The sequence below is a fragment of the Cyclospora cayetanensis genome, unplaced genomic scaffold (assembly GCF_002999335.1).
Source record: "Cyclospora cayetanensis isolate NF1_C8 unplaced genomic scaffold, CcayRef3 CcayRef3_contig_176, whole genome shotgun sequence".
Lineage (NCBI taxonomy): Eukaryota > Apicomplexa > Conoidasida > Eucoccidiorida > Eimeriidae > Cyclospora > Cyclospora cayetanensis.
The window spans coordinates 1-14,412 of NW_020312121.1; the positions used below are offsets into that span (position 1 = coordinate 1).

The 14,412-nt window shown below is 53.4% G+C and overlaps 2 protein-coding genes across 2 annotated transcripts; one reads left to right on the top strand and one right to left on the bottom strand.

The window, feature by feature from the left end:
- The first annotated feature begins 1,873 nt into the window (after positions 1 to 1,873).
- On the top strand, positions 1,874 to 9,481 carry LOC34620028 (serine/threonine-protein phosphatase BSL2 homolog). The gene is made up of 19 exons (XM_026337308.1): positions 1,874 to 2,067; positions 2,388 to 2,710; positions 3,210 to 3,394; positions 3,970 to 4,109; positions 4,269 to 4,389; positions 4,743 to 4,914; positions 5,114 to 5,177; positions 5,353 to 5,419; positions 5,538 to 5,646; positions 5,923 to 6,017; positions 6,358 to 6,426; positions 6,561 to 6,791; positions 6,958 to 7,015; positions 7,286 to 7,512; positions 7,826 to 8,119; positions 8,333 to 8,502; positions 8,700 to 8,767; positions 8,902 to 9,019; positions 9,397 to 9,481. The coding sequence occupies exons 1-19, from the start codon at positions 1,874 to 1,876 to the stop codon at positions 9,479 to 9,481; spliced, it is 2,790 nt and encodes a 929-aa protein (XP_026193093.1).
- Positions 9,482 to 10,570: 1,089 nt separating this feature from the next.
- On the bottom strand, positions 10,571 to 13,708 carry LOC34620027 (methionine aminopeptidase 2B). The gene is made up of 8 exons (XM_026337307.1): positions 13,649 to 13,708; positions 13,160 to 13,484; positions 12,927 to 13,039; positions 12,326 to 12,581; positions 11,949 to 12,058; positions 11,552 to 11,729; positions 11,206 to 11,423; positions 10,571 to 10,783 (listed from the first exon to the last, which is right to left on the bottom strand). Exons 1-8 carry the CDS (start codon positions 13,706 to 13,708, stop codon positions 10,571 to 10,573), a joined length of 1,473 nt encoding a protein of 490 aa, XP_026193092.1.
- Positions 13,709 to 14,412: the final 704 nt, after the last annotated feature.

Genomic DNA, 14,412 nt, shown 5'->3' on the forward strand with positions numbered 1-14,412 from the left:
GGGAAAGCCCCGCGAGAGACACAGAAGAGCGCAGAGGAGTGTAGAATGTATAGAGATGCATGCATATATCGGCATATTGAAGAGCACAGCAAAAGATACATCTAGCCATACATCAACGCACACAGCCTGCTGGGCAGCGGCTAAAGAGTGAAGCACGGTTCCTTTCCCCATATATATATATACACGACTTCAGAGGCGGGCATATATATATATATATATATATATATATATATATATATATATATATATATATATATATATATATATGGGGAAAGGAACCGAATCAGATGTGGCATTGATAGAGGAATTACGTGTGTCGTACTGAGGGTAAAGATATACGCCATCCACTGTACAGCGCATCGGACGGAGGAGATGTCTGGGGAGGATATGACTCTCGGCGACAGCGTCGATGCCATGAAAAGCACTAACAGGCACACACACAGAGGCACAGGGAAGCATGTGCATGCATACGAGCTGGTTGTGAGTCAGTCGCGTGGAGTGTAGGCAGGAGAAGCAGGAAGGAAAAGAAAGCTGCCTGAGTAGCGGCTGTCGGGGGAGGGGGGGCGGGGGAGGAAAGGGCAGAAGGGGTGAGAGTATATCACGCTCAAGCGATGCAAGAAAAGCGAGTGAGGACAGCGTTTCGGCAGAAGTCAAAATGCAGGCGGGATGCGCGGCAGCAGCATCGGTCTCACGTACATAGCGGTAGATCCCAGCAGAGAAACAAAAGGACGAGCCATTCGCGTATCTTTATGAACAGGAGATATATGAGCATAAATTGTTGCACGCTGAATAGGAGCATCGCGACTAGCAATGAAAAGGTTCCTGGGGGGATGAAGCATCCAACGAAGAGCCTACGGGATCCCGAACGGCCCGTGGAGGCCCCTAGGGGCCCCCCCCCGCTTTCTGAAGGCCTCGAAGTGGTTAGCGGCATTGACAAGACACACTGGGGGTGCTCTTGCGAGGAGCAGATTCACAGAACCTCGGGGTAGAGCTCGCTGCTGCTGCTCGCCGCAGCAGCGGCAGATTGCTGCTGCTGCAGCGTGGCGTTAAGGCCGGCAGCTGCGGGGGCAGCAGCTGCATTGGGGGCTGCTGCCGAGCCTTCGCTGATAGCTAGTGCAGGTGTTGAACTGACTGCCCCTGCTGCTGCTGCTGCTATTCAGACGCTGCTGCTTGCCGAAAAATCAGAACAGCAGTGAGCTTTCCTCACTTTCGGCCATGTATGAGAGAAAGAATCAGGATCTAGGCTCTAATTCAAAGAAGTCGACTGGGGGTACGTACACTTCAATGCGCAGCAATGGACTAGAAGCTTCTTCGCCACGGATAGGGCATGCCCTTAGGCTTCAAAATTGCGCGTTTGGGTGGTCTGGCTCAGAATTATGCGATTTTGATACGGAAAAGGCCGCTGCAGAGTTTACGACTTTGTCATTAGACATGGGCCCTTGTCGGGGAGGCTCTGGGCGATGCAACTCCCGCTGACGTTCAGCCCAGGATTTACGCTGCCTTGATTGAATCCATTTTTCAGTGTTTTTTTTCATTTAAGACTTCACGGCGCCAGCAGCAGCAGCTCCAAGCCAGTGGGCACCGCTGCAGTGGTAAGCGGCGGCTGCAGCAGCAGGAGCCGCAGCGGCCGCTGCTCGGGTGTCTGTACAGCAGCAGGAGCCGATGCTCCTGAGGGGCTCTCTTAAGCACTCTATTCTTTGCTTGCAGCTTTATTCCTTCTGCTGTTGCAGTGTCTTCAGGCTAGCGGTGATAGGGCATTTCGCTTTGCTGCTGCCGCCCCAGCAGCAGTAACAACAGCACGATCTCAGACTCCACCGATACTAAGACAGCAGATTTTCTCGCGGCTCCCACGCCTTCACGGGTGCTCCATCTCATGGGTTTAGCTGCGGCATCAGGAATTTCAGCGGACGACCACGGGTTTGTCGGCAGTTTGCGCCTAGCAGCTCCGAAAGCTCTGCTGGCGTTCTGCATGCAGCACTCCGTTGGGGGCTTACGGGCACTAGGCGGTCCCCTAGCGCCACTGGCAGCAGCAGAGTCCTTGTATTCTTCGCGCCGCTGCTGCCGGGGGTAACAGGAGCCTTGCAGTGCATCCTTCAAGCCAGAAGCGGCAGCAGCGTGAGCAGGAGCACCTGGGGAGGGACCCTCGCATAGGCAACACAGAAAACAGACGCTGCGCTGCAAAGCGACCATCCCTAGCAATTACACAAGAGGCGTCCGTCTCGGGAGCCGCAGCGGCAGCGGCAGCCGCGGCTGCCGCTGCTGCTGCCGCAGAAAACAAAGTCCAGTTTGCTTGCAAGTCGCTAGCAGCAGCCGCAGCACCAGCAGCAGCCTAAGCTCGTTCTTATGTAGACAGCAGCCGCGTGCTTGTGCCAGCTCTGGGCCTGCAGCAGCAGCAGTAGAGCAAAGATGAGCACCTTAACAGTTGGCAGTGGAGGCTTTCCAGCAGCAGCAGCAGCAGCACCAGCTGCTGCTGCTGCAAAATCATCCTCAGGCAGCAGTGGCAGCGGGGTGGGGTCTGCATCCTCGTCCTCAGCAGCAGCAACAGCAGCAACAACAGCAGCAGCAACAGCAGCAGCAACAGCAGCCTCTGGGATACCTGGATTTCCCCGAGCTGCACACCAAGCGGGAGAGGTTCCTTCTCCGCGGTTTGGGCATACTTCAACTTACATCGGCATGAATCGAGTCATTGTATTTGGTGGAGCTATCGGGTGTAAGTGGAGCTCCTCTGTGGATGCAGCCATTGCTATCCCCCCCTCTGATGCTTCTACCGAGATTCATCTCGCTTCCCTGAAAAGACAGCTAGCTAGCTTTCTTTTTTTCCTCTCTCTCTCTCTGTGTGTGTGTGTGTGTCTCTCTCTCTATCTCTGTCTGTCTGTCTGTCTCTCCGTGAATTCAGCGTCTTAGCACTTTAGTGCTCTCGGTACAGTGTCTGTCTAAAAAACAATGTCTTTGTGATTGCACGCCATCGTTACGGCTCCTCCGTATGTATGCCTTGTGTGTCTTGCTGCTTCTGCCTCTGCTTCGTCGTTTTTTCTCTCTCTGTCTCTCTCGACGTCTCTGTGCACCTGATGAGGCTCTAGGCTCTCTTGTGCAATGCCTGTTTGCACCTTGCCTCTGCTGCCGATATCAGCGCGGATTTATCTGCTTGCGTAAGGCCTTTTTCTGAACTCGATTGTCGCATCTGCGTCTTGCTGCGGATCCTACTTCAGCTGCGGGAGGCTACAGCATCACAAACGAGACGTATCTTTTTGACGGTGCCTCGGCCTCCTGGCGACGCGTTCTTGCAGAAAATCCTCCTAATCCGCGGGCTGCACATGCCGCTTGTTGCGTGGATGCCCTCCAACTTGTCATTTTTGGAGGAGCGACGGGAGGGGGTAGCCTTAGTCCAGAAGAGGTAACACCTTGAATACAGGCTCCTTGCGGGCAGAGCTTCGAGGGTCGAAAACGTGTCTTTCTGCATGTCCATCAAGATCCTAAGTGTATCCCTCTCAACTGGCATGTATGTGTATGTGTTCATGTGTCTGTGCGTGTCTGTGAATGTGTGTATGTATGTATATTTATGTGCGCATATGTGTGTTTATGTATTTGTATGTATATGTATGTGTGTATAGCTATGTTTGTGTGTATTTATGTGTGTTCATGTATATACATGGGTGTACAGCTATGGTTGTGTGTGTTTAAGTGTGTGCATGTGTGCTTATGTATTTGTATGTATGTGTATGTGTGTGTAGCTATGTTTGTGTGTGTATGTATATTTATGCATATGGATGTGTGTGTAGCTATGTTTGTGTGTGTATGTATATTTATGTATATGGATGTGTGTATAGCTGTGTTTGTGTGTGTCTAAGTGTGCATGTGTATATGTATGTGTGCTTATGTATGTTCATGTGTGTATGCGTGTGTGTTGAAGTGCGAGTATTCGCATGTACATTCATGTGTGTCTTCGGGGTGGGGGCATCTTGTGTGCAGCTATATTTGTTGGATGTTCGGAAGGAGCCGCAGCTGCAGTGGCTTGCTGTACCGATCCAGGGGAGGACCCCTGGCCGCCGTTACGGCCATGTGATGGCGTATTGCAAGCCGAACATCATTGTTCATGGAGGCAATGACGGGTAATAACTTCGGAAATGGAGTGTAGCTGCAGCAGCCGCGAGGGGTTCTCCCGAGGGCAGCAGCCCGCTGCCTCTGCAGCTCACGGGAGAAGCCAGTTGTTGTCGCGAGACATTATGGCATTCTTTCTTTCGATGTGTCTACGTCTGTGTGGCATGTAGAGAGCATCCGCTGAGCGACGTGTGGCACATGGACGTTGAGGCATCGCCTTTCCACTGGACAGAAGTGCAACTCGGATCCGAAATGAAGAGGCCTCTGCCAAGGGTGTATCATGCAGCCGAGGTCAGTTGCAGGGGTTGCGCACACCGTGTTTCGCAGAAATTCTTTTGGAGGCGGCTGCCGCAAAGTGCATGCATGTCCTCTTTAGGAGCCGTGCAGTAGTAGCAGCAGCAGCACCTCTAGGGGCCTCGGGATGAAGCTTGCGAGCGCTGTGCAGCAGCCTTTTTTGCATCCCATGAGTGCTCTGTTTTCTTGGCTTTTCCCTCTTGCAGCTAGTGTACTATCGCTTGCTCTCCTCCCTGTTTCGGCTTGCCTCTCCCAAAAAAGGCGCGCTGGCCTTTTTTCTGGCCGCTACACCTCCACTTACGCCTGCCTGCATGCGCAACTCATCTTCATCTTTTTCTCTTTCTGTGCAGGTTTGCCGGGAGGGGCCAGCGAGCGGCATGCTGGTGATTTTTGGGGGGAGAGACAGCAACAGTCGAAGTCTTGCGGATGCGTGGGGTCTTCGGCAGCACAGGGACGGGAGATGGGATTGGGTAGAGGCCCCTTGCAAGAAACAGACGCTTCCTGAAGCGCGTTTTCAGCACTGTGAGTCCGAAAGGAGAGTCTCTTGCTAGGCTTCGGGCTGTTTATGGGGGCTTGGAAACAGCAGCTGCGACGTTTCGATGTCACAACACGTCTGTCTGCCAGTTGAGAGGCGGGAAAAAGAGGGGGGCGGAGGCGCAGGGTCGATCGAATGCATCTTTAATCAGCGGCCATTTGTGGCAGAGCTCTTGGGGTTTTGCAGCAATTGTCTTTTTGGATTCAAAGATGGTCGTCATTGGGGGGCGAACTGATGGCGACTGCTCCAAGTAAGCAGATGCAGCAAGCAGTGGAAGCAGCAGCAGAAACAGTAGCAGAAACAGCAGCAGAAATAGCAGCAGAAACAGCAGCAGAAACAGTGTTTGTGTACCATGACCAGGAATATGTTTGGGCGGCATGAACTGGCTATTGGATTGTTTTTGGGGTGTTTTCTATCCGCTGCAGGCCTCTTTCCACGGCTGTATATGACACCGAGACAGTCGAGTGGAGGCTGCTGCCAACTATGGGCCGTGTATGTCTGATGCTGCAGTCGCGATTCTGGGAAAGCCCTTTGAGTGCAGCAACGTGTCATTCTTTGAAACACGCAAGCGTCTTCTGCATGCGTGTCTGCTATTGCGCTGCGGCTGCAGTTCCGCCACAGCAGCTGGGCGCTAAGAAATACGGTATTTACATTTGGTGGCTTTGGTCATGCGACACAGCAGCATCCAACAGCGGAGCTGCTGTTCATGGACTGTTCTCGTAAGCCGGAGCTGGCGATGGGTTGTTGCTTTCTGAGTTGTTGTTGGTGGGAGACAAGGGAGGGAATAGCGCGCTTCCTTTATTAAGGGGGTCTGCGTTTTTGCATGCATGCATGCATTTGGGGGAGGAAGGGGAATGGCGTCGAACTAAGAAGAAGCAGCCCTTGGTATCGCCATCGACACTTGAAGTATTTATTGCAGGCTTTTTTGTGTGGGGACTCTTTACCCGCGGCTGTGCGGTGCGTTGTGAATGGCGTTTCCGCAAACGCGGCTTCAGAAATTCCCAACTTTTACAGCGAAGTAGAGAGGGATGAACAGAGGAGCAGGGCGACTCGCCAGCGGCAGCAGGCCTTGGCCATCACAGCAGCAGTCTCAGCGCAACAGCCACAGCAGCAGCAGCAGCAGCAGCAGCCGATGCAACAGCGTGCACTCGCAGGACGCCTCACCAGCGGGCAGCCTGCAGCGGCAAGCTCCATTCCTGCTGTTGCAGGGGCTGTCGCTACACAGCAGCAGCCACAGATACCTTATCAGATGCAGAGCTCCCTTACCTTTGCTCGCCAATCTACGGGCCTTAGTCGGCAAGGAAGTCGTGCTGCTGATGTGGGTTGTTGTTGCTGCTGCAAGTGCGGCTCCGATTGCCGTTTCTGCTGCATTGACCTCTGCACTTGCAGGGCTGCATGCACTAGGGTGTGCGACAAGACTTTTTCTGCAGATTCGACTCGCTTCGCACGCCTCAGTGGTGCAGGAACAAAGGGGGGACTTTTCAGCCCTCGTCAGACGGGTATGCGATGCTGCCGCCATTGAGGCTGCTGCTGGGGGTGGTAGTGGTGGTAGTGATGCTGCTGCTCCCCGTGCTGCTGCCGTTTGATAAACAGCGTTTGTGTGTTGCGTGTATATGTCTGCATGCATGCGCAGATATCGATAGATAAACTGGAGGAGGAAGGACGGAAGATCAACAAAGCAGGGTGTAGCAGCTCCGCATCGATGACGCTGACGCCTGCTGCAGCAAGAGCAGTAGAACTGGCGGACAGGATCGTCCGGATACTGCTGCGGCCGTTGCTCACACAGGATGAACTTATGAATTTGTTTGCAACGGATGCGCCTTTCTGCATTCCCTGGGCTGATGTCAACGAGCTGTGTCGTGTGGTGCGCCGAGTTTGCGGGTGGACGCTGCTGTTGCGGTAGTGGCGAGTGATGGTGCTATTGCTACTGGATACACCACACTTTTTCTGGGTGCAGATTTTGGGGTGGTTAATCTTTTTGGCGTGCTGGCTTGGATTTTTGTGGGATTTGTGGTCCTTTGTGCGTACAGGTGACAGACATTTTTAAGGAAGAGGAGATGGTGCTGAATCTGCGCGCTCCCATCAAGGGTAAGTTGGGGTGTATGGACACGCAGTGCAAGCGCCCAGCCGTTACGGATCCTATGGCTGTCCGTGAAGGAGGCCCCAAATTGTTGATTCCGGGTTTTATGTGCACTTATTTTTCGGTTTTTCCTGTGGCCAAAGAGGCAGATTTGCATGAAGGGAGTTCTGAAAGTTCCTGGCGTGGCGTCGCCTCTAGGCAGCATGCATGTGCATGTGTGTGTGCTCGGCGCCTCTGTGTGTGTGTGTGGTGTGAATGCATTCCCGTGCGTGTTGCAGTGTACGGGGATATCCATGGGCAGTATCACGATCTTATGCGTCTCTTCCAACTTTACAAAATGCCTGTAGAAGAGGAAGAGACGGAGGAATATTTATCAGGGAGCAGGGGCCCTCGGGCTGCCGCCCCTTGCGGAGATCTCGACTCCACCGATTACCTCTTCTTAGGAGACTACGTGGACAGGGGCAGCCATTCCCTTGAAACCATTTGCCTTCTCTTCGCGCTGAAGGTGTGGCACAGGTTCAGTGGATGTCTCCTGCCGAAAGGCGCTACAGCTTGGCAGAGCACATGGCAGATGTTTCCAACTCAGTATCACCATAAAGTCCCCCATGAGCGCGCGCCTCTAGCCAGGCTGTGTGTTCGGTCGGCTGGCTAGCTGGCGTGCTCACACGCGCTGACACGGCGCAGTAAGGTCACCGTGTACTTACATCCCTTGTATGCTCCTCTCTTCTGGGGGCGCACCACCGCTGCTCCCTCTCTATAGCATCCATCCACCCATCCTCAGGTCCTCCTCGTGGTTGCAATGTCTGACTCCTCACCAGGTGAAATATCCTCGTCAAGTCCATCTGATTCGTGGGAACCACGAAGATCCCGCCATCAACTCTTTGTACGGATTCCAAGACGAGTGCAGGCGGCGTCTTCATGAGGATCCAAACGATCCTGCTTCCTGTTGGAGGGCCTTTAATGCTGCCTTTGAGGTCCTTCCGGTGGCTGCGCTTGTGGAGGGCTGCGTCCTCTGCCTGCATGGGGGCATTGGGGGGTCGATACACTCGGTGGCTCAGTTGGAGGCTTTGGAAAGGCCCCTCAAAGTCGCGCAAGTCCCTCAAACGCCGCAGGTGGGCGGAGGAAACTGGAAGAGCATTGCCGCGAGCTGTGTGGCTTGTTGCTGCGAATGCACCTCTCAGCTCCCCCGCTGGCTGGCTAGCTGGCTAACCAGTAACCGCGGTTGCTGAGCTAGAGGAAAAGGAGCTATTAGTGAGATATATATGTATATATATATATTTATAGTTGAGGTTTCCCGGATTTCGTGTGTCTCGATTCTTCCGCAGGAGCAACAAGTCACCGACCTCCTATGGTCTGACCCAACGGACAGTGATGCAGTTTTAGGCGTCGCGCAAAATGAGATTCGAGATCCAGATGGCTCAGGCAGGATCTGCAAGTTTGGGCCTGATAGAGTGCACCAGTTTTTAGCAGACAACAGGCTTTCGCTTATTATCAGGTAGGCCTCAAGCATGGACTCCGCATTGCGCAAGCATCTGCCAAGCTGTACATCAGGCAGAATCAGGGATTGAAGCCCATGGCATACGCGCATGGCGCACTTGCAGGGAGACATACTCGGGCTAAGGGTTGATTACAACAACTTCGAAGGAGCAGCATTCAAGACAGGGATCTACGATTTTGTGCTTTTGCACTTAGGGCCCATGAGTGCGTTATGGATGGCTTTGAGCGCTTCGCCGGCGGGAAGCTCATCACGCTTTTTTCGGGTATGTCGGGAACGTGCACGCCTTACGCGTTCACCCGTGCAGTGTGCCACTGCGTTGGCCCTTTGCATACTGCAGAAAGCGTAGAGATAGGGGTGAGGGCTAATTAACGTCTGTCCGGGGTGTATTGTGTGCAGCAACGAACTACTGCAATCACCACCAAAACGCGGGTGCCCTTTTGTATATTCGGAGGGACCTAACGATTATCCCCAAGCTCATTTACCCTGCTAACGCAATGTCGCAGTACATAACTTGGTAAGCGCAGCTGCAGATGCCTCGCGTATGTATGCTTGCTGTCTGAGAATGCATGATTTAAAGGCCTCTTTACGTGGTGTATCTATCATACGCTCCAGACTGCACGAATAGGCAGAAAAGCAACGCCGCTGCACTTTCCAGTGTGCATGCAAGCGTTTTGCCCTTGCTTTGGCGGGCAGGTGTGTGAGTGTGTGTTTGTCATATGTTTACATGGCCACCCGGTTCGTGACGTGTGCTACAACCCACCCCGACCCCTGGTGTTTCTCCTTTCAAATACTGTTTCCTGAGTTTGCATCTATGCGCATGCATGGAGAATCTGACAATACGTCGAAGCGTCATTTCGGTATGCTTATTTCTGTGTATTTTTGCTGCACTAGGGACGAAAGAATGACGGAACTGCGGCCTCCGACGCCGCCCCGTGCTCCACCCCGCATGCGGGAGCAGCATGATTTCGAGGGATAAGGTGTACGTACACCTCAGCTAGATGCTTCTCGCACTTTATGCACCGCTGCAGTACCTTTCGCTGAATTTGCGGTGCAAGAGAGACAGTAGCGGGCTGTGTTTGCGCGTGTAGTACGTGCACCTTTAACCTAATCGTGTAGTGCAAACCCTTGTCGCCTTCTTCGCTCCTCGCTATTCATGTGCTGGAATCCACAGTTGCACGTACTTCTCTGCACGGATATGTAGACATATTTTGTCTAAGTACGTGCCGAAGTAGATGCAAGTGCATGAATCCGTGACAATGGCACATGTCCGTGGATCTATGAACCCGCATAGCAGCATCATATGCATTCACAAGTATGCTTATGAAGACTCACTGAACTCCTGGGGTCTCCCTTTAACGCGCATCTAGTGAGCGCAGCTATAACATCGCCAAGAATTTAGGGGATGCGGCCTTGGGCTTCAGAAAACAAGAGTCCACAGCACGGCTGGCCAAGCGTCCTGAACTTTGTCTGCCTCTGTGCGTTTATTGCTAACACACCTGGCCTCGTACACATGCATGTTTTGTGTGCCGTTTTTTGCCCCCTACAACACCCCCGCCCTTTTAGAACCTTTGTACGAAGGGGTTTGTAGGCAATAGGGCTTGGAGGAATGTGCTTTGTACGTAAGCCACGTATGTGAACGCACAACCATGTGTGCCTAGGCATCTATCGATATATTCAGATGCGAAGTATACTCCCACCAGAAAAAAAGTTAATACGGGTAGAAATAATCACGTTCCTAAAATGTAGGTCTCCACCCAAACGAGCCCCTCCGCACATCCGCATGTATGCAAGTATATATACATATATATAGTGTGCCTCCTGTGTACGTACACATACGTAATGGATATAGGTGCGTCGTAGTATGGCTTTTGCATTGCATACACAGCCACAGCCCTTGGAGCACGACTGGCGTGGACAGTGACGGAGTGGCAGCCGGGGGGACAGAGGAGGGAAGACAGCCTGTGCTTCTCTGCCGAGCCTTCCTAGAAATACCGACAAAAAGGAAGCTCGACCACCCCCGAAGCTATTTCCTACCTACCACTTCCTGAGAAATAGCGGCACCAACCTAAAAGTCGGGGCCCCTAGAAAGCACTTCCTTTCCGTGCATGCCAATGTAGACTGTGTGCTCCATCTGGGAGGTAAAGGAGCCCATGACGTCTGACAAGGGAGGGTAAGGAACTACAATCCCTGTTTTGACGAGCTGCTGCAAAGCCATTTGATGCTGCGGTGCTCCCGCAGCGTCTAGCCAACGGCGGCAAAATGCCAGAGTGCCAAAGTGCTGCGGAGGAAGCACAGGCGGCAGATGGCGAGACAGTCCATGCACTCATGAGCACCAAAGTGTACTGCACGATCCTGCGAAGTCCCCCCCATTTCCCTCAGCACTTTGCAGACGGGGCAAACCCTAGGCTCAGAGCACACTGACAATCCCTACACACGGCTAAACAGAGACGCGCGCAAGGCTTGTCTGCGGGATACATGCGACGGAGAGTTCGGCAGACACTTAGAAACCTATATGTTCTTGCACGTAAAGTCCAAATAGCGTGCATACACACACATACATACATACACATACACTTGGCAGTTACGCTGTCTAGAGAATCCTCAAAAAACGCAAAAAGAGAGGCACTCTCCTCGCAGGGTGCACATGCGCGCATACATCCATACACCCGAAGAGTTCGTTGCCAGATCATGCCGTCTTACCTCGTCGATAACCTTCAAAAGGTCCCTAGCACTCTTGAGTCTGAGCGGGACAAATCCGCATTCAAAGTTTTTCATGTAGTGGGAGCAGTCACCGTCATCTTGCACAAAGCCTTTCCCCGTTGTGGCGAAAGTCTCGATGGCGTACAACTCGCCCTCCTCCATTCGGTTGAACGCGGCTTGACTGTGCTGCGCTGACTTCACAATGGGCACAGATTTGCCTGCGAAGCCCCAACGGCAAGCGCATGCAACACAGCGAGAGGCGAATTGAATGGCCACCCACGAAGAGCGCAACTCCACACGCGCGTTTTGGGGCTTGCAAAGCACTTTCGCGAATCGCTATATGGACCTGCATGAATCCTGTACGGTGCAATAGAGTGCCCCGTAAGATTCCGAATAGGCTTCACGGGGAAGACGGAGCCGTCCATGGAGCACTCGAAGGAAGATATCGTCTCTTCAATTGCGCATCCGATCTCAGACAGCCTCGCATCCACGCCGGCGAGACGAAGCCCGACGTTGGTGGCCTCCTGCGCATGCAACACGGCGAACATCGAAGGCGTAGCGATGCATTCAGCTTTGAATCGCTCACGCGCTGCAGCCATGATGACGGGCGCTGTCACCTTTCCCTACCGTGGCAGCCTGCACGATGATCTCTCACCACACCCCCAGTGCTCTGCGTCGAAGACACCCCAGCAGGCGCATGCAAAGCCCCCTGCAAATCACGCCAAAGCCCCCTAGCCACCAACCTGCGTTGCCTGGATAAGAGGATCGAATTTCGGATCGAAGGCAATAGAAAACGCGCAGTCAATGATGCGGCCCCGGACTTGCACTCCAAAGTCCAACTTGCAAATATCCCCTGGCAGACAGCACAACCCCACCACCCCCTTCATCCCGCGACTTGCACATTATGTCTAAAACCAGGTAAATCTTGGTCTGCGCCTCCTTTAGCGGGGATTACTAGCGATTCCACCTTCACATGCACAACTTTCAATTCACGTTCCAAACAGCTCTCTCCTTCCCAAGCGGCAGAGCATCTCCAACCTCTACACTCTGAATCTGCCCTCTTCTCCTTGCTCGTTTCGGCCCAAGACATCCAAAGCAAGCGCGAAAACATACATCTAACCCTCAAACCATCTCAAACAAAGCCCCCCTCCCCTGTCCTCCCTTCTCTCTTTCCCACCCTGTCCAAGAATGCGATCTTCTCCTGGATTCGGGGTATAATGGGCTGCACATTCGTTGAGGGAGCAGCCCGTAGGGAATCCCTTGCCCCTCTCAATGCCCTTCGCCCCTATAAGGGCTTCCGTCTTTGCCTCAAGCTTCTGACACAAGTACGTCAGAGACACCCCTGGTTGCAGCAAACTCTGGGCATACCGACGCACCTGCACGTGGTATCAACACACACGCGCATGCAAGACTGAGTCTCCATCGCATGCCGATTTCGATTCAAGACTGTGTTTCCATTGCATGCCGATTTCGATCCAAGACTGTGTTTCCATTGCATGCCGATTTCGATCCAAGACTGTGTTTCCATTGCATGCCGATTTCGATCCAAGACTGTTTTTCCATTGCATGCTAATTTCGATTCAAGACTGTGTTTCCATTGCATGCCGATTTCGATAGGACAGACACCAAGCGAGAACCGCGGAGAAAGAAACAACACACGCCTCCTGCCCTCTGTGTTTGCCCCTTTGTCGCATGCATAGAGCCACGCCACGAGCACTTACTTGTCTGTGGCATTCGGCTGCTTCCCGCAAAGCCTCAATATCCACGGCAGCGAATCGCTCTGCCTCGCGCGCCTCTGCAGTGCCGGGGGACGAGCAGTACATTTGAATCTCCCCTGAAGAGACACCGAAATATATATATATATCCATGGCAAGGTCGTGTGAAGTGACTGACAGGCTGCACAGCTCACCACCGTTCCTACGCGCGAAAAAACCAATGCCGAACATGGTCCCACCTTTTGGAAAGTTCCCACTTGGGAAAAGCTCTTGCATTGTCTTGGTGGGGGGTGTAGTCTGCATGGAAGGCTTCTCCTCTGGCCAGTTGCCTAGGCGTCTAAGAGCCGAGTTGTCTTGCGTTGCAACAAACCCTAAAGCCCTAGCTGTGCCCCCCCCTCCTCCCCCGACGGCGTTCGTAGCGCTCTTCTTCTTCTTCTTTTTCTTCTTCTGCTTGCCTGCGGCTGTTGCTGCTCCTTCTTCTCCTCCTGGCGCAGTTTCCGCGCCGTCCCCAGCTGCAGCCGCCGTCTCATCATCGGACTCCTCTGGCTCGCTTTTACAAGCCATCTGCAGACACAGCACACACACACCCTTCACAATTCCCCAGTCTAAAGCCTGCTAGGCAGCCCGACTCCGCGCGAAAAAAGGGGAAAACCGTGGGAGTTGTGCAGATAACGGGGGGGCAGTGTTGTACTCCGCATACACCATGGGAAGGGCAGTCGAACACAGACCTCTTGGGGTTCCTCCTTCACGTCGAGGCGCTTGACCTCCTGCACCAAACTCCCCGGCATCCTGCCACGCTTCAGGAGAAGGTGTGGGAGTCGGGGATGCACTGTGGGAAAGCGGCGATTCTTAGAGAGCGACCACGCGGAACTGCAACAGCAGCAACACCAACACCAGCGACAGCAGCAGGAGGGCGCAGTGTCAGCTCCCACTGAAAAGCTGTCTGTGCGTGCAAATCAGTTAGTTATTATTGATTTCCTGGAAATAACCGAAAGATCCAAACGGATGTGCGACTCCTGCAGCCACTTCCTGCTCTCTCTCTCCCTGTCCAAAGTTGATCGATGCTTGAAAGCCCCACAGCAGCCGCCGCATTTGCACCAGCCCAAAGGAGAAGGCTTCTAGGTGCTGCTTAGGAGAGATTACGCTGTATTTCGCTGCCTTTTCTGATCCTTGGCCTGCGTGTTGGAATATCCTGTCTTCGCGTTTCCAGCAGCTAGTCTGCAGTAACGGCGGCGCCAACGGCCATCACCGTAGGCGGAGCCACCAACCAGTGGCAAAAGGAGCACCAACAGCAGCATTGAGGCTGCATGCACAACACTCAATCGCGGTTTAGAGGCTGCAGATGTGCACACCTTCGCCGCTGCCCGCGGCTGGTGGCTCTCCCCTGTAAAGGACGCTTCCATATTCCCTGAGAGTGCAAGGGAGGCTTTACCTGCTCATCAGACACAGTGGCAGCCTCAGCACGGGCCAGAGGAAACGTGTCCAAACGAGC